Below are 18,220 nucleotides of genomic sequence, written 5' to 3'. Positions count from 1 at the left end.
GACACAAACCCAACCATACCATACGCTAGACCCTGGCTAGACCCGGTCAGGCTGAAACATAGCTAACGGAGACAAGGCATAACCAAACAGGATATGGAAAAGCCATGGTGGTCAGTAGACTTGCCGGCCTCTTGCTCTGATGGCGAATGCTGCAGCCGGTACCGGGTTCCACCACGATGCTGCACCAGACGCGTGGGCCAAACTGAGCCCCGCAGTGCGCCAGCCGCCAGTGGGAGGTGTAGGTCCCCTCCATCACCGGGGCGACGAACGCCACGCTGACCACGCCCACTTGGCCGGGCTGCAGCAGCGGCACGGCCACTTCCCGCTTCTCCTCCGACGCCAGGCCGAGGTTGCCCCACATGAACTTCAGCTAGAGACGCACGCACACACACGCACACACGCACGCACACGCACGCACGCATCACACACACGCGATAGGAATACACATGCAACAGGGGGACACGCGCGCATGCAGATGGGACGGTAGAAATACACATGCGCGAGGGAGGGACACATGGGAGACAAACAGTAACACAAGACACGAAAACCAAAACCCAAACACTGATTCAACTCAACTGAAAAAACAATAAAAACAATAACACACAGCTGGAAACAGAAAGGCATTTGAGAGAAATTTAGGTTAGGTAAGAAATCTTAGCTGGCGTTAGGTGAAGCATTCAGGCTAGGGAGTAGGCATAGTAGGGACTGAGAGTAGGGTAGAGGCAGTAAACGGGGGCAGAGAGAGAGGGCCAGTCTTCTGGAGCGATACCTTGGTCTCTGAGGTCCAGCTGATAGTACCGGAGTTCCTCATCTTCCAGTACTTGATGAACTTGGTACCGGGCTCCAGACGGGTCCCATCGGGCAGATTTTCATCCAGAAACAAGGCAGCCATAGTGGGCACCAAGGTGGTGTGCGAGAGCCCGGGACCCCTAGTTTCAAGTGTACAGAGCATTGTTGAAAATAGCCCTGGTTTCTTAAAAAAGAAAAAAAAGACCCATCTCTTTTGTTCTCTACGAATCAAAACAGCAGGATCCCAGATTTTTTTTTCAGCTCAAAAGCATTTTTTTTCTTTAGAAAATCTATGAAGCAGCAGCAGCAGCAGTTTTTTTTTATATTGTGAGGTAGTTCCATCATATTCCATCATATTCCATCACCAGAGCAGTCAGCGCTACACTCATACAGACTAGATTACAAAGATGGCATATTTTAGATTTTTTTTTCTTGAGAAAAACATTTTTTTTTTTTTTTTTTTTTTTTTGCATCCATGCTGGGCCTAGGAGCACCCAGCACTGTCGGACGCCCTCCCGAGGTGGCGCTTACTCTGGACTGGAGGCCTGGGGGTCGGGGACCGAAGCCAGGACGGGATCTTGGGCTTGGGCTGCTGGACCCGGGGCCGTTTCCGGGGCAGCGGCGGGGGTCAGGGCCGGGGCCTGTGTGGAGGCTGAAGTCATGTTGGTTCTGGCGGAGGTGGCGGCACTGCTCCACTGCAGGCCCCTCTTCTCCACCCTCAGCTTCTTCTTGATCTCCTTCACCTCGTCCTTCAGCTGCCGCCTCTCAGCTTTGAGCCGCTGTCGCTCGGCCTTCCGCACTGTCCGGTCTCCTCGCCGCGGGAACCTAGTGGAGAACACAAAAGGACCGGTCTCAAACTCCACTGCTTCTTGATCCTCCAGTCGTGACGGCTGCTTTCCTCTGACACAAAGTCATGAAAAGAGCGCAAAGTTTGTCCAAGGAAATCAGCGGTTGTGATTGGAGGATCAAGAAAAAAAGGGCCAGAGTTTGAGACAGGCCAGTGAGGATGGCCTATTTATGGCTTTAAGTTTCACTTACATTTGATTTATTTATTAATTAATTAGGAACAATACACATCAATCAACAATGATGCTCCACTACCTGTTTTGTTAAAGGGACACACCAACATTATGGGAAATGTACTTACCGCTTTCTCCGGAATACAGTAGAAGATAGATATCAATTTCCTCTCTGTGCGTCCAGTAGAAAGCTATCCGGCTGCAAGCTAGCCTAGCTTAAAACACCAGGAGAGGTGTTTTTGGCCACCAGCTAGGCTAGTATATCTGTATGCGCTTCCATTAATTTGTGCTGTGCTAGGCTAGCTTCCAGCCAGATAGATTTCTACTGAATGCACAGAGGAAATTGATATCCATCTTCTTGTCTGACTGACTTGGAGAAGACGTCCAATAATGTTGACGTGTTCTTTTAACACAGTAAGTATTAGATGGAAGACCTTTTTTTCTTGATTTTGAGTCATTCCGATTTGATTTACATCTTCATGAAAATATATCTCTACCGTCAAGTGAAAACCTATCTCCGATTTTTTCAATGTCCATGTTTTTACTAGAAACATTTTCATTGTTCTTTATGTTGTGACTACATGCCATAAAACCCATTCAAAATCCAAACTAGAACTTCATAAATGCCCAGGTGTCAATCTGATAATGGGGTTGTTTTTGAATAGATTCCTGAAAAGTCTACCCTTGTGGAGATACGTCAATTTCACTCGACAGCAGTGATATGAATATATCCAAGATTTTACCAATTTAAATAAATCCTATATTCTATCTTTAATGAAGTGTTCTTTTTTTTATTGTCATGCTTCACTTATTCCTCCACTGCTGTAAAAGGAGCCAGAATTAAGACTTGCAGGGCCTGGTAACAAACAAGCAAAAGCAAAATTCTTACGGGAAAGGTTATCCTATTGTTAATTATGGTAATTATGTTCCGATGGATTTGGTGGACTTACCGTAACTCTCCGGACAAGCCGTGCTCTGGGATGGACAGAGGGGTCTTGGTTCTCACCAGGTTGTGGCTGGGGTCGTGGCTGTGTCTGCAGAGCTCACAAAGGATGCAGGATGGACACACGCTGAAACAAAGGACATGGAGAGGGGGTTGCGCATTGGCAAGTAAAAAAGAAAATATATATATCTTCTTTTTTTTTATGTTCTGGCAACACATTTAGGCTAAATATGCTTCTTTTTATAAATGTGTATTAATAACATAGTGCGGTAATAAAATGTTCTAATAAATATGCATGATCAAGTTCAACAACGTGTGCTTTTATTTTGATATTCCTTAATTCCATGTTGAAATTACACAATACATTAAGTGTGGGGTCGCCAAAAAAATTTCTAAATAAAATGGGGTTGTGGTATAAAAAAGTTTGAGAACCCCTGGCATAGATGATGCCATGGTCTTAACACAAAGTGCCATAGCTGCAAGCCACCACAAGGGGGCACACTGTGGCGCATGCGAACGAGTTGGTGACATAGACCACTGCACTTCCGCGTTACATTGAGCTCATGGGAGAGAGAACGGGGGGAGAAAATTAATGAATGTGGATGAGAGCCTTAAGTGGTTGTAGCTACGGCTGTGGGGGTGCTGGAGACATGATCCAATAGACATGTATACTCCTGAATATGGAGAGACCAGTCCAAAGTCGATCGGCACTTTCTTGGCCAAGCTAGTCACTTTTCCGCACCTACTCTCGAACTCTGCATGCGCAGATTGCCCACGGAGTCTCTCTGGATTGTGATTGAGATCTAAGTTTATCAATCTGCACATGCAGAGTTCGGGAGTAGGTGTGGAAAAGTGACTATAGCTTGGCCGAGAAAGTGCCGATCGACTTGGGATTGGTCTCTCCATGTTTGATTGATTGATTGAAAACTTTATTAACAGATTGCAGAATGGGTACAATACAGTACAGCTCAATAAAACAACTGCTAAAGATGAAGACCAGAAAAAGACTTGTCTTGTTTATAGGGGTGCACCGATGTATCGGTCGGGTATCGGTATCGGCTGATAAGTGCCTTGTTGACTGCAATCGAATGTGCCGATGGCAGTAGCCGATAAATATCCATCAATTTGTGTCGCGTCAAAAGGCAAAAAAAAGTTCAGTCGCGTCGCGACCTGCACAACGCCGCCCCCGGCCCACACACACACAAGCTACTGCATCAAAGTTACTACTTATGATTAACAAATGCATTCGTTTTGTGGCATTAACGTTATATAGTTAGTGTTACACGTTCAATAACATCAGCATATTATTTACCCGAACGTAGCAAGCATTACTCGTTCATACTAGCTCAATTCCTTCCATTGCTCATAGAGCCCTGAGTTTTACCCATTCTGCAATCTGTTAATAAAGTTTTCAATCAGACACATGTATAGAAAGGCTTTGTTTTATTATAACATTCGTTGCAGTAAAATCATTATGCCTCGTTTAGTCATCCTGCGGAGCTAAAAGCTAAACGTCGGCCGCGCCGCCGCGGGGATCTAACGTTGTTGTTGTTGTAGACGAGCTCAGCTCTTGTCAAAATCAATGGCGGACAAAAGCGGAAGTAAAAAATGTATACGCGCTTGCCGATTGGTGGTAACAGCAGAGGCGGGTGCAAGCGGTGTGTGACGTAATTGGCAGAATCGACTGTCAATCAAAATTTCATTGGTTGAGAGCTCTGGTTGAGACAATAGTATCCAGCTGCAGCCCGGTAGACCATACTGGGAGAACTAGTATCTAGCTGCAGCCCGGCAGACCATACTGGGAGAGAGATAGTGCTATTTCTTGATGTTTCCTTTTTTTAAATAAGTAAAGAGGCCTATGTTCATATCGGTGAGCACAATTTGTAACACAAATATACAGTAGTTTAATAAAAAAAAATATATATATATATATTACAAAAAGATTTGCCACAAATATCGGTATCGGTATCAGCCGATTGTGTTAGTTGAACAATCGGTATCTGTGGCAAATTTTCATATCGGTGCATCCCTACTTGTTTGTATTTTATTTTTTTATTATTTTTTAAACAAACACATAAACAAACATGACAACACACGATAAGATATACAAGCATTAGTTGACAGTGCACATCCAATGAAATCACATTTTAGTTAATTGTCTTATATAGGATATACCCTTAATACCTGTTATCTAAAAACCTACACACATATGCTCCAGCTCGTACCCCCCCCTCCCGGACCCCCCATTGGATAATCCATCCATTTTCCCTCGCTCCTAACCAGACATTACCATTATATGCTAGCTTTTATTTTCTCCACCACTTCTAACCACAATGTCATTTTGGATTCATTGAGACCCAAAATTCTTGCTGTAGATATTTCTTGATAGATCACATCAAGATATGTAATAATCCAGACCTTTCGGCACATTTTTTCCGGTTGGAACCATCGTGATGCTATCAGCTTTTTAGCCACTGTGATACCCGATAAAACCAATCTCTTTAGCTGTGGATGTACTGCACACTCAAAAACATCATTCAGCAGTAATACAGAGGGGTGTACAGGTATATTCCAAGTTAAGAGATTTGATAATTGCTGGGTCACCTCTTTCCAGAATATCTTAACTGGTGGGCAGTCCCAGTACATGTGCATAAATGTCCCCTCGTCCCCATTTGTACATAAGGAGCATTTGGAGTCTTGTATAAGACCCATTTTTTTCAGTCTTATAGGAGTCAAGTATGTCCTGTGAATATAGTTAAGATTGATTTGTTGATGGTCCGGGTTCCTTGATGTGAGTCGAACATTTGCCCAGGCTTCTTGCCAATCAAAATCACTTTCCAGGTCTGGTATATCCCTCCTCCAGACGGAGTCTAGGTGGAGGGTTTCATATGAGGACGTTAGTAATTGATGATAAAAATCTGAAACAAAACCTCTTGATGTCTCTCTTTCATAGAAGAATTTGTGGAATCTGTGGTGTTCAATTGGTTTTGTTAATGGAACACCTTGAGTCTTCAAACATAACAATAACTGTATGTAAAAAAGGTGTGGACTTGGTGAGATTAAATTTTTTCCGTATTTCTTCATAACTACAGAAACCCTGTTTGTTAAAAACATCCCCTAATGAGTGTATGCCTTGCTTTTCCCATATAGGGAATCTTATAGGTTGTTTTCCAATCAAGAGTGCATTGTTATTGAATAAGGGAGTATGATTGTGCCATTTATGTGGGTTAGGATATTTTTTTGTGTTTCACGCCATATCCGGATCGCATGAGTAATTATGGGGCCAAATTTCCGTTCGCAATGCTTGATTGATAGTTTAGTGTATGCTATGTCCTTCAGTCTATGTGGGGCTACTATGTTTTCTTCTAATTTTCTCCAGGATACTAATGCTTGGGGATCAAACCATGTTGTCAATGGTCTTAATGTGTACGCATTAAAATAGTGGAAAAAATCTGGAAATGCCATGCCACCGTCTGCTTTATTTCTCTGTGCGGTGGATCTTTTTATACGTGGTGGTTTGTTATTCCAAATAAATTTGTATGTGGAGGAGTGTAATTTTTTCCAGTAACCTTCTGGAGGGGGTAACGGTAGCATTGAGCTGAAGAAGTTGATTCTAGGTAGTACGTCCATCTTAACTATTGATATCCGTGCCTGTACTGAGTTTTTAAGTTTTGCCCACCTATCAAGGTCGTCTTTGATTTTGTTTTGGATTTTTGTCTAATTGTGCTTCACCGTTTGTCTTATGGTGGGGAATATTTCCACTCCCAAACATCTAAAATGTTTTACCATAGGTATCTCTCCTGGGAGGGTTATATCTTTTTTTGCAGGGGCGTTAAGTGGAAGGAAAGCCGACTTCGGCCAATTTATCTTGAATCCCGATAAATCTCCAAAGTTCTCAATCAACTTGAGCAGATGAGGCAGTGTGGTGTTGGGGTTTTGCATGAACAGTATTACGTCGTCCGCATATAAACTAATTTTATGTTGTGTGCCCTTGATTACGATTGGTTCTATGGATTGGGATTGTCTTATATATTGTGCTAAAGGTTCTAATGATAGATCGAATAGTCCGGGAATAAGAGGGCAACCCTGTCTAGCTGAGCGTGATACCGGAAAGATTCCGGAGGCGATTATACCTGTTGTAATCATGGCCGATGGGTCTTTGTATACTACTTTAATCATATCAATGAAACCTTTACCTAACCCCATCCTCTCTTTTTTTTTTTTTGATATTTTTCCCCCTCGATTTTCCTTCGATTTTCTCCCATCCCAATGTTAGTCGTATGCCAATTCCCAATCCCCTTCCTGGTCGCTGCGCACTTACCCCCCACAGTCAGATCATCTGGGAGAGTGGAGGCTATCACGTGCTTCCTCCGACACACGTCCAGCCAATCAACCGCTTCTTTTCACCTGGCAGCGTGGATCCTCCCTGAGAGGGCGTAGCGTGTGGAAGGATCACACTATCCCACTCAGGTCCTATCCGCGCTTAGCAGGCGCCCCGACCGAACTGTAGGAGTCGCTGTTTACAACGACCCGGACCCACCCCGCCAGCTTCTCCCACCCTCTAATACAGCCAATTGTATTAGTGTGAACGGCCAGCCAAGCTGGTGACAACCCCGGAGCTGTGAGCTGGATTCGAACAGGCGAATCCGGGGTTGGTGACGAACGCAATCTCCGCTACGCCACCTAACCGCCCTAACCCCATCCTTTCTAATACTGCCCATAGATACGACCATTCCAGCCTGTCAAAAGCTTTCATTGCATCCAGGGACAGCATCGCCTTAGGTATGGTGTCGTCCTTGTCAGCATCTAGTACGTGCAGTAATCGTCTTATGTTATCAGTGATCAAGCGGCCTCTTATGAAGCCAGTTTGGTCCGGATGAACTAAAGACGTCATATGCTTTTGTAATCTGATGGCTAATACCTTAGAGTACAATTTGATATCGGTTCCGAGGAGGCTTAAGGGTCTGTAACTACCGCACTCGGTGGGGTCTTTGTCTTTTTTAAGGAGGACTGTTATGAGTGCAATATTGTCGTTCTTATGGAAGTTCCCCTCCTTGACTGAGTAATGAGTATAAGATCATATTTAGTAATAAGGGTCCAATTATGTCCCAACAAGAGAGGTACATTTCTGGTGGGATACCGTCTCTTCCAGGAGCCTTACCACTTTGCATTTCGGATATGGCCTTCTTGAGTTCCTCTAGTGTGATCGGTGTTTCTAACTGTTTAGCGTCATCCTCTGAACGTTTAGGGAGAATAATTTGATTAAGATATGTGTCCATTTTGTTTTGATCGAAGGTCGTTTCTGATTTATATAAGTTGGAGTAGAATTCTTTGAATGTCACGTTTATTTTTTCAGGGTCTGTTTCAAGTACTTATTGTGCTCTAATGGTAGTTATATCTGCAAATCTTGCATTAATTCTTAATCGCATGGCTAATAGGTGACTAGGTTTAGAACCTTGGGAGTACTGCTGTTGTCTTGTGCTACGTATTTGTATTTCCGATTGTTGTCTGTATATGGCATTGATCTCTTTTTTTAGTACCTTAACTTGATTTTCTAGTCGAGTTGAGTTGTTGTATTGTAAAGAATTAAATAACGTTGAGTAAAGCGTTTCCAGTTCAGCCAGTTTTGTGCATCGATTCTTGCGCATTTTGGAGGAAAAGCTATCAGTGAAATCCTTGATCATTCCCTTTACCGACATCCATATTATTCTGGGGTCTTGCACCGAGTTTGCATTCTCCCGTAGGAATACTGTAAGAGCTTCTTTGAGTTGTGTAATGAATTCCTTGTTATTAAGCAGCATCGAGTTAAATCGCCATCTTGGGGCTCGGGAAGATAGTATACCATCTATCTAGGTCGTCCTCGGACGGGCCCTCCATCGGTGCTTCCAGTCATCCCGATCCTCCATGCATCTGGCTAGCTCGCCGGTGCTTTCTGTTCCCACATCTCTCCTGAGTACGTCCACGTAGGTTAACGTGGGACGTCCTCGTGATCGATGCCCGTGTGTTGGTTCCCACAGCACAAGTTTGCTGGTTGGCATCTCATGGTGTCTCTGGCAGTGACCTGCCAGCCTCATTCTCCTGACTGCCACTTTATCGCTCACATTTAGCACCCCCCCATACAAGTTTGCATTAGTGACATGCTCATCCCTGTTGATGTTGAGCACCACACGCATCATTCTGGTGTAGCACCCATCCAAGGACTTCTGCAGGGTGGGCTTCAAGGTCCAGCATTCACTGCCATACAAAAGGACAGACTCAACTGTTGCATGAAAGAAGTTGAGCTTGATTTGACGGGGGAGGTTGGATTTCCACACACTGGTCATGCCGTTCAGAGCCCTCCACGCAAGTGCCTTCCTCACTTTAAGGTCTTGCTCGGACGAGTTGACCCACGAGCCCAGGTACTTGAAATCACTGACTTCCTTTAGAGCAGAGCCTCTTGTTGTCCTTAGAGGTGGATGATCCGGGAGGATGTTATACATTATGACCTCGGTTTTCTTGCAAAGATGTACAATCGCATGATACTAAACCGGATAAGGAAAGCCATCGACCCCCACCTCAGGGAGAACCAAAATGGTTTCCGAGAGAAGAGGACCACTGTGGCCCAGATCTTGGCCTTGAGAAGAATCATCGAGGAGGTTAAGAAGAATACCCGACAGCGGTACTGTGCTTTATCGACTTCAAAAAGGCTTTTGACTCGATACACAGAGCCGTGATGATGAGGATACTCAAGGCCTACGGAGTCCCTCCCAATCTACTCCGGGCCATAGGGACCATGCACACGGGTACAAGGGCCAAGGTGGTAACCCCAGACGGCAACAGTGAAGAATTTGACATCCTGGCTGGAGTGATGCAAGGGGACACCCTTGCCCCCTTCCTTTTCGTCATAGTCCTCGACTATGCGCTCAGGAAGGCCATCAATGGACGGGAGCAGGAACTTGGTCTCACAATAACCCCAAGGAGATCGAGACGACACCCCGCCATAGTCCTAACAGACCTTGACTACGCGGACGACATCAGCCTGCTCTCTGACCAGGTGGAGCAGGCACAGGAACTCCTGTGCAGAGTGGAGACGGAGTGCGCCAAGGTTGGCCTTAGGCTAAATGCCAAGAAAATACCAAATGTTCCTTTTAGGAGTAAATAACAGTGATCTGCATTGGGTATCATTTCCACTTCATAGTTATCAAATAGTCTCGGGATGCAAAGACATAATCTATTCTGGATAATGTGTTATGTCTCGCAGATCGACAAGAGTACTTTCGGGTCGTGGGATTAAGTGATCGCCATAAGTCATTTACACCTGTAATCTTCGACCAATCCTTTAATGCATTAGATGAATTCTTTTGTTCGCTGGAAAAGGCGAGGTAAGATTTGTCCATCCTTGGATTCCAAATGGCATTAAAATCCGCACCTATTATAAATGAGTAATCGGGAAGGTCCAACATTGCTTTGGTTAGTGTAGTGAAGAAACCCACTTCGTACAAATTTGGGGCGTATACCGCTACCAACGCTATTTTCCTGTTCCTGTGTACAATCTTAGCTATAGTTATCCGACCATCTACATCAGACCATACTCCCTTTAATTCAATATTCAACTTACGTCTAACGACTATGGCTACACCCCGAGTTCTCGTACCAAAAGAAGAGCGACTAATATTATGATACGTGTTGTCCGCTAACGTATCTATGTCTTTCTCTAGAACGTGCGTTTCGCTTAGCAGAGCAACGTCCACCTGTTCTTTTTTCATCAGTGTGAGCACGCTTTTGCGTTTGTGTTGGTTATTTATTCCCCCAGTGTTCCAGATCATTATATTCAAACTAGCCATAATCTATACATGTTGTTGTGTAGTTGTTGGTAATGCTTCTGGAGTGCGAGGCAACAATAGATATACATCCAACTAGTGAGGTCCCGTTGAGAGCCGAGCTTAAAAACATACATATATACAAATAAAAATCCCCTTTCCCCCCATCCCACCGAGAGTCGTACAGGATTGTGTCCCATAGACACATCCTACACGTATGACTCCCTCCCTTAGGCCACCGGATTACCCAAATTGGGCTTTGTAATCCTACTCTTCCTATGCTAATTGCCATAGGATCTAAAACTTTCATTCTAATTCAATAGAATGTCGCTTTTGGTCTTGCGCCTTCCCATTAATGTACTAACAATAGTGTGAAAAATGAAAAATATACCTTCATTAATATATTCATTTGAACCTTCTACTAACTTATGTAGGAAACATCAGAAAAAAGGAAAAGAGTGGAGATAAACACTAACACCTTAAAATGAAAAAAAATAACAATGAAAGATAAAAAAATAAAAAAAAGAGTGAGAACTAAAATAAAACTCAGAGAAAAACAGAGAAAATAAAATTGAGTAAAGAGAAAAAAGAGAAAAACAGAGACTTTTAGAGCTACATTGTGCAAATCTCTAAATCAGTAGAGTAATTATTTAAAATATTAGAATAACCTTGTCGTGCTTATACATTTAGATGTGGCTAATGTCTTTTTTTAGCCTTATTAAAGCCTAATTAAACTTCAGTCCTTGGATCCTATGCTTATTCACACCAGATGTTAGTGTTAAATTTACAGGCCTTCGTTGAAGGGGTGCATTATATTCTAGAAGGTTGTATAATACTAGTAAATATGTAAACACTGCTGTTATGTTCCAGAATGATCTTCCTACCCAGGGGTCATGACCTTCAAGTATTTTCCGGGATATTCCTTTGTGTCCCTGAGCAGTCGAGAGAGGAGCCCAGAATGTTCCAGAATGTTCATAATGTCAATGTTGGATTATTGTCTCCACAGAGACCAGAAGACTGTAAATATAATGCCTTACGAGCCATATTAAACATCTTGTGCCTTATTGTTGCCAGCGTGCATATCATCTGTTACTTTTGTTGAGCCGTGGTAAAGTCATTCTAATAAAATTACTAAAATACAAAGAGAAAGAGAGAGATGAATAGGCTTATCTGTTCTGAGCCAGTGTTGCGTCCTGCCCCGGGGGGACCAGATCCATGTTGCTTCATGTAATCTTCGGCGGCTTTAGGCGTGCGTATTCCCTGCCTAATACCGTCTTTTCCCAAGATCGATAATAGTGCCGGGTAGTTAAGGATTGGCCTGAGACCACTCTTAAACATTCTCTGCATCACATCCTTGTAGGGGAAACGCTGAGCGATGGCCTCCTTACATATATCTTCGTAGATAGATATTGAATTTTCACCATATTTCAGTTTCCCCCTTTGATTGCGCGCTCCTCTAATGATGGCGTCTCTTATTACCGTCTTGCGCAGGGTAACAATGATAACTCTTGGACCGTTACCTCTTTGGCCTCGTGTACCGACTCTGTAACATTGGTCCACTGTCGGCGCTGTGGGAAGGGTGTTATTACCTAAAATATCTACTAACACTGTTGGAAAGCTGTCGTCTGTGCAATTGACTGATTCATCCAGTCCCACAATGCGGATATTATTTTGCCTGTAGTAACGTTGGGTCTCGAGCTGCCTCTCCATTGCTCTCTCTTCGACTTCTTGTATTTTCTTCCGACACTCCGCATCCCTACTTGTTTACATAAGGGTCCTCCATTTTCAATTCATCAGAACATTTAGAGACATACAAATATACAGTACTATGTAAGAAAGAGAGAACATCATAAAAATAAAAAACAAAAGGAGAAGAAAATGTACCTACACTGGCTTCCGGTAACATTTAGAATTGATTTCAAGGTCCTCCTCCTTATATACAAAGCACTAAATGGAACAGGACCAAGCTACATTGCAAATTCTCTAGTCAACTATGTGCCTCCTAGAACATTGCGATCATCTACTACTGGTCTATTGAAGGTTCCAAGCCACAATCTAAGGACAATCGGGGATGCAGTCTTTGCAAACTATGCACCAAAGTTATGGAACACACTACCTATGGACATTAGGGAAGCTATATCTCTTAATATTTTCAAAAATACGCTAAAATACGCTCTTCACCATAGCCTTCTAATACACTCCACTGTACTGTAGCACTATTTTACTCTTTCCATTCTATTGCATAATTTTACTATCTATTCTATTCTACTATTCTATTATTGCACTGTATTATTTTACTCTGTCTATTGTTTTTTATTACAGGTTCAAACTGTCAGGTTTTTATTGCACTGGGCTACAGCTTTCTGTCTATTGTTTATTACAGGTTCAAAACTGTCGGGTATTGAACTGTGTGTGTATCGAGCAGAAGAGACTGTCATGAGCAGGAGACTACTGTCTGATACGGCTTGCCTTAAAATGTGCATTTGTGGTGTCAGGCAACGGGAGACTGTCATGAGCAGGGGAGACTGTCAGCTTTAATACTGTCTGATATGGCTTGCCTTAAAATGTGCATTGTGGTGTCAGGCATTAGGAATTCCCTCTGGTGTTGTGGTCGTGGACTTCATTGACCTTTAAGAAGTATTTAGACAGGTACATGGGTATCTTTGTGGTGTAGTGTATCTTGTAGACCAGGCCCATTGCAAGTTGCTGTACTCTCACTACTCTGTCGTCTACCCTAAGCCATCCTAGATTGTCAAAATGGGCAGGGGTATGGTGGGTTTTAGGAGTAAGGCCAAGCAGTAGCCTGACCAGTTTGTTTTGGGATGTTTGGAGCCTTGTTTTTGAATGAGTGCTCCTGTTAGAGTCTTCAAGGTATTCTTATTTATCAGAGAGGAGATCCTGTACAAAAATATTGTTCGTTGGTTGACTTTTTTTATTACATTGGTTGCCATTTTGTCACAGGAAAGATTTGCCTCTAGGATGGAACCCAGGTAGGTAATTTAATCTTTCCTCGTGACAATATTATCACCCACTGTAACAGAGAAGCCGTTGGCCTTGCTGAGTTTGCCATTTGATCCAAAGAGAATGGATTCCGTTTTTCCCAGGTGTAATGATAGTTTGTTATCAGCAAGCCAGGTGCAGATTCTACCGAGTTCAGAGCTGAGGGCTTTTGCAACCTGCAACTTGTCCCTGTCAGAGACCAGCAGGGCAGAGTCATCCGCGAACAGGAACAAGTTGGAGTCACAAGCTGATGTCATGTCATTTGCATAAATTAGAAAAAGTAAAGGTCCTAGTATACTTCCTTGTGGAACACCACAGCTCACTGGGAGGGGGGGGACAGTGTACCGTTTACCTCCACCATCTGTTCTCTCCCCTCCAGGTAGGATTGCATCCAGCTCACTGATGTACATCAAAACCATTTGCTTTTAGCTTATCAATCAGAATGGAGTGATTGACGGTGTCAAAAGCCTTTTGGAGGTCCAGCATGACCATGCCGCAGTATTTGCCCACGTCCACCTCGTGTTTGATGTGGTCGTTCAAATAGAGAAGGCATGTGTCAGTGGAATGTTGTGAAGCCAGATTGGAATTCGTAAATCGGCAAGGTACTTTTCTACCTGTTTGTAGACAATTTTTTCCATAACTTTCGAGATGGAGGTAAGAATAGAAAAAGGGCGGTAGTTGCCTGGGTCTAATTTGCTGCCTTTTTGTGCAGGGGGGTCACTCTCGCAATTTTTAAATCTTTGGGGACGTGTCCCTGTTTTATGGAGAGGTTTATTATGCGTGATGATTGGGGTGATGGTGGCTGCTGAGTCTCTGAGAAATTTGGAGGGGATATTGTCATGGCCAGTGGCCTTGTTAGGTTGGAGGGCGTTCAGTTTTTTTTAACACCTCATCGGTTGTAACCATTACAAGTTTAAAATCGTCTTTGCGAACACCTAGGTTTTTGTAGAAGGCTAGGATGTGTTCTACACCAAAATGCCCAGAGTGAAAACGTAGTTTGTTAACCAGTGTCAGGCGTATAAAGGTCTATTGGATCATGTCTCCCGCACCCCCACAGCCATAGATACAACCACTTAATGGAAAGGCTCTCATCCACATTCATTCATTTTCTTCCCCCCGCTCTCTCTCCCATGATTTCAGAATACCGGAAGTGTTGTGGTGGTCTATTGCTGGTGGTTACTGAGGTGCTTTGCATCGAAGAAAGATCAGCAGTCAATCAAAGTTATTCAAAGTGTGGAAAAACCTGTACCATCCACGGATTGATGATTGTCATGTTATGAAGGACAAACTATCGCTGTACAATCAAGCAGGCTTAAGCAATATTCCCTCAACTTTTTTCCTCTGAAGATGTGGCACATTTATTAATTTATTAACTTCATCAGTTGTTTTAGAAGGGAAAAAAAGATTCCATCTAGCACCCTTTTTGCTTCACGTTTTCTGACTTTTTACACCTGGGAGTTACCTGTACAAGTACAACCACAGTCTGACTGAGCGGCATTGGAGCAGTTGGGGGGGGTTTCATTGCCTTGCTCAAGGGTATTTCAACAGTGGATTTTGAGGAAGGGGAAAGCATTGTTCATTTACTTCTCCTGACCAGGGGAAGTGAATGACGCCAGAGTGCTGGGCTTACCTGCACTTGTAAGCTCCCTCTGAGGTGAGTTTGTTGCAGCTACTGCAGTTGGGGGTGTAACCAAGAGACCCATTGGAGGTGGAGGGTCCAGCCTTGGGCCCCTGCAGCCCGCCACTGGCTCTGGGAGCCTCGGGGGGCCCATCTGTGGCTTTGTGGGTGCAGCACTGGCCAGAGAAGTCATTACACATCCGCTCCACCACCTCTTTCACCACCTCGTCCTTGAACTAGAGGATGGAGATATGTGGATAGAATGTGAATCTACAAAAATACACCTATTAACAACAACTATAATAATGTATTACTACTTATTATTTTTCTTTTATCATTATCATTATTATTACTACTAAAAAACAAGGGTGTATGTTATAATGAATCCTTACTTTCTCCATGTATGATCTGAACCAAACAGGAGGAGGCTCATCTTCTGGCTTGCTGCCCTTGCTGTCCCTTACAGTCACCTGTGGAAAATGGTAGATATGTTGTATAAATTATCTATGACTACAAACTTGAATATTAATTTTGACCTGGTCCATAACCGTAAATCATCCATAATCAAGTTCTTGAGGATGTTCAAGTGGAAGTTTCAAGTTCACCTCAATTATCTCCTATATATACACATCCACAACTTGATTAGTCAAATATGTTACTTATTTAAAAGGTAGAATCTGTAATGCTGTCAAACAGCAACCTCTAGGTAAAAGAGCCCTGTTTGGTATTGTACTTTGTTTACATTTTTGGTTTTGGTTTGATGTGTGGGTTGGAGTTGAGTATAGAGGAGTTGCTATTGCTGGCCACACCTCAGGCTCTGCCAAGATATGTCTAATAATAAGTGTCTAATGTCTAAATGTATAATAACAGTATAATAAGTGACTAAACTACAACTCATACACCAGACCAAAACGAAAAATGTTTAACAAAGTGCAATACCAAGCAGTATATACCTTCTGCCTAGAGGTCACTATCTGACGGCATTACAGATTCTACCATTAAACCTGTAGTAGGTAGCATTCTGACACAAAAAAAAATAGTATGATAATGTGAGAGTTTTAGTAACATGGGCTTAATAGCAAGTTATTTTAAACATGGCACAGGCTTCCAGCCAATCAGGGAAGTTGTCAGAGAAAGGCCTGCACCTCATATGCCACCGTGGTTGTCACTCACACTCATGTGAGAGGTTAGAGCAGAGAAACACGGTGAACGGAATCCCATGCAGAACTGAGCCAATTAGGTATAAAAACAGCAAATTTTGCGATTATAAAACATATATAATATATCCTCAGATTTTTTTTCTACCACAAAAGAAAAAGAAAGTCCAACATGACAAAATCTATACTAAGTATTTTCCTCACAGCTTCTCTCTCGGGTGTGACCTGTGTGCCTTTATCCACCGTCTTAACCCTGGACGGGTAGGGAGGGGCAGGACGAAGGTCCCCCTTCAACTCCTTCACCTCCGTCTTCAGTGGGCCTCCGCACGCCTGCCCCTTCATCTTGTAAACATTCATGTGCAACTGGTTGCCCTGCTTCTCTGCACTCTGTCAGTGGGGAACACACACAGCAAATATCATTGAAGGTCAACGCAGAAGCAAATCACATGCAAATGATGCCACCCACAGTTCAGACTTTGCATTGTGATGAGCCGAGATTACGTTCCAACGGATACCAAAAATGTCATGACAATGAATGCGCCCGTAACCTAGCGATTCCTCATTGCTCAAGCATCGCTCAACATCATTTACAATTTAGCAATGATACACTTGAGGTTGTGCGACGTCATGATTTTGACCCAGCAGTGCCAAAATCTCACAGCATAGCATTCCCGCTCATGTATTACTGCTTTATCATACATATTGAAGAACCAGTATGATGTATTTCGTTAAGATTGTAAGGAAAGGACTAAATGCAATACCTTATTATTATTATTATTATTATTATTATTATTATTATTATTATTATTATTATTATTACCTTCACCGCTTCTTCATATTCCTCTGAAAAAAGTTAAACAGATAAATTAATAGATTAAAAACAACAATTTATCTAACAGTTTATTAATTTGTTAAGACTTTTCTTGACATTCCCCTTCAAAGGCATATTACTTCGCTGAATTTCACCTACCTTGACTGTTTATGGAAATCTGAAACAGAAAGAAATACAATAATGGGTGTCTCGTGTTTTGTGAGTACTACACATACATGACAATGTAAACAACTCACTTACACATCATGGCATGGCTGTAGTTTCCACACACAAACTCAAATCTAATAATACTTCTAAAATTATAAGAATACCTTATACCACAACCAGACAAACACGCCCATATAATTTGATCTCACCTCTTCGTTGTCCTCATCAAAATATTTAACTTGAAAGTGGCTGATCCCAAATGACGCTTTAATCTGAAATGTGATCAATAATAACAAGCTAGTACATTATTATAACAACATACCAAGCATCACATTATAAAATAAAAAAAAAATGACTTTGAGATGTATGCCTAAATAAACAAAATGACAAATTGACACCAACACAGCAGCATGCCCGAGCAATACGACATGTCCAGATTTTGTCTATGTAGCCGTTTACCGATACGTGAAATACTAGGTTGCCTTGGTGCAAATATACAAGTCTGCAGAATATAAGCAATTTCGGACACAATAATTGTCGTTGGGGTGGCGAATGTCCTTCAAGTGGTCCAGTGTTTATGTGGCGAGGCCATGACTGGGCCTTGCTGTTTCACCGAACTGCGCCAGCTCCTCCAGACGGGCTCCGCTAACGTCAGCTAGCTGCTTACCCAGGCTTCCACAGACTCCCACTCCGACTTGTCCAAATCTGGAGCCACAAATCGTTTCACATTTCCCCTGAAGTTGACCTTAATAGTAACGGGGAGCCCCATGGCAGCGTTTTCAAGCTAAACTGCGGTTATCATTTGCGGGTGACAATGGACAATTTGATCCTTTTGCCCTCGTCTACCTTCTTCTTGTTTACATCGTCAGCTGCGTCTTCTCGCAAAAAATACGATGACGCGTGTAGTTCTTTATTT

General features: G+C 42.9%; 1 protein-coding gene across 4 annotated transcripts in view; it reads right to left on the bottom strand.

The window, feature by feature from the left end:
* The window catches only part of nbr1a (NBR1 autophagy cargo receptor a), a 58,864-nt gene extending 40,683 nt beyond the window's left edge, over nucleotides 1–18,181 (bottom strand). For 3 of the 4 annotated variants that reach the window (XR_014620197.1, XM_084323702.1, XM_084323704.1), the window contains exons 1-11: nucleotides 17,972–18,181; nucleotides 17,514–17,576; nucleotides 17,296–17,314; nucleotides 17,146–17,168; nucleotides 16,530–16,712; nucleotides 15,561–15,638; nucleotides 15,181–15,404; nucleotides 2,759–2,878; nucleotides 1,321–1,614; nucleotides 770–929; nucleotides 125–370 (exon numbers count right to left, since the gene is read on the bottom strand). Coding sequence is in view for 3 of the 4 variants with exons in the window: in XM_084323702.1 (XP_084179828.1) it covers nucleotides 125–370; nucleotides 770–929; nucleotides 1,321–1,614; nucleotides 2,759–2,878; nucleotides 15,181–15,404; nucleotides 15,561–15,638; nucleotides 16,530–16,712; nucleotides 17,146–17,168; nucleotides 17,296–17,314; nucleotides 17,514–17,576; nucleotides 17,972–18,073 (1,512 nt within the window). In the remaining variant the exon portion in view is untranslated. The remainder of the gene's footprint in view (nucleotides 1–124; nucleotides 371–769; nucleotides 930–1,320; nucleotides 1,615–2,758; nucleotides 2,879–15,180; nucleotides 15,405–15,560; nucleotides 15,639–16,529; nucleotides 16,713–17,145; nucleotides 17,169–17,295; nucleotides 17,315–17,513; nucleotides 17,577–17,971) is intronic. The other variant, XM_084323703.1, reaches the window with a different exon arrangement.
* Between the last annotated feature and the right edge of the window lie 39 nt (nucleotides 18,182–18,220).

The sequence above is a fragment of the Notolepis coatsorum genome, assembly GCF_963971535.1.
Source record: "Notolepis coatsorum genome assembly, chromosome: 10".
Taxonomy (NCBI): Eukaryota; Metazoa; Chordata; class Actinopteri; order Aulopiformes; family Paralepididae; genus Notolepis; species Notolepis coatsorum.
The sequence above is the reverse complement of the archived record's forward strand: the minus strand, read 5'-3'. Positions and strand labels throughout refer to the sequence as shown.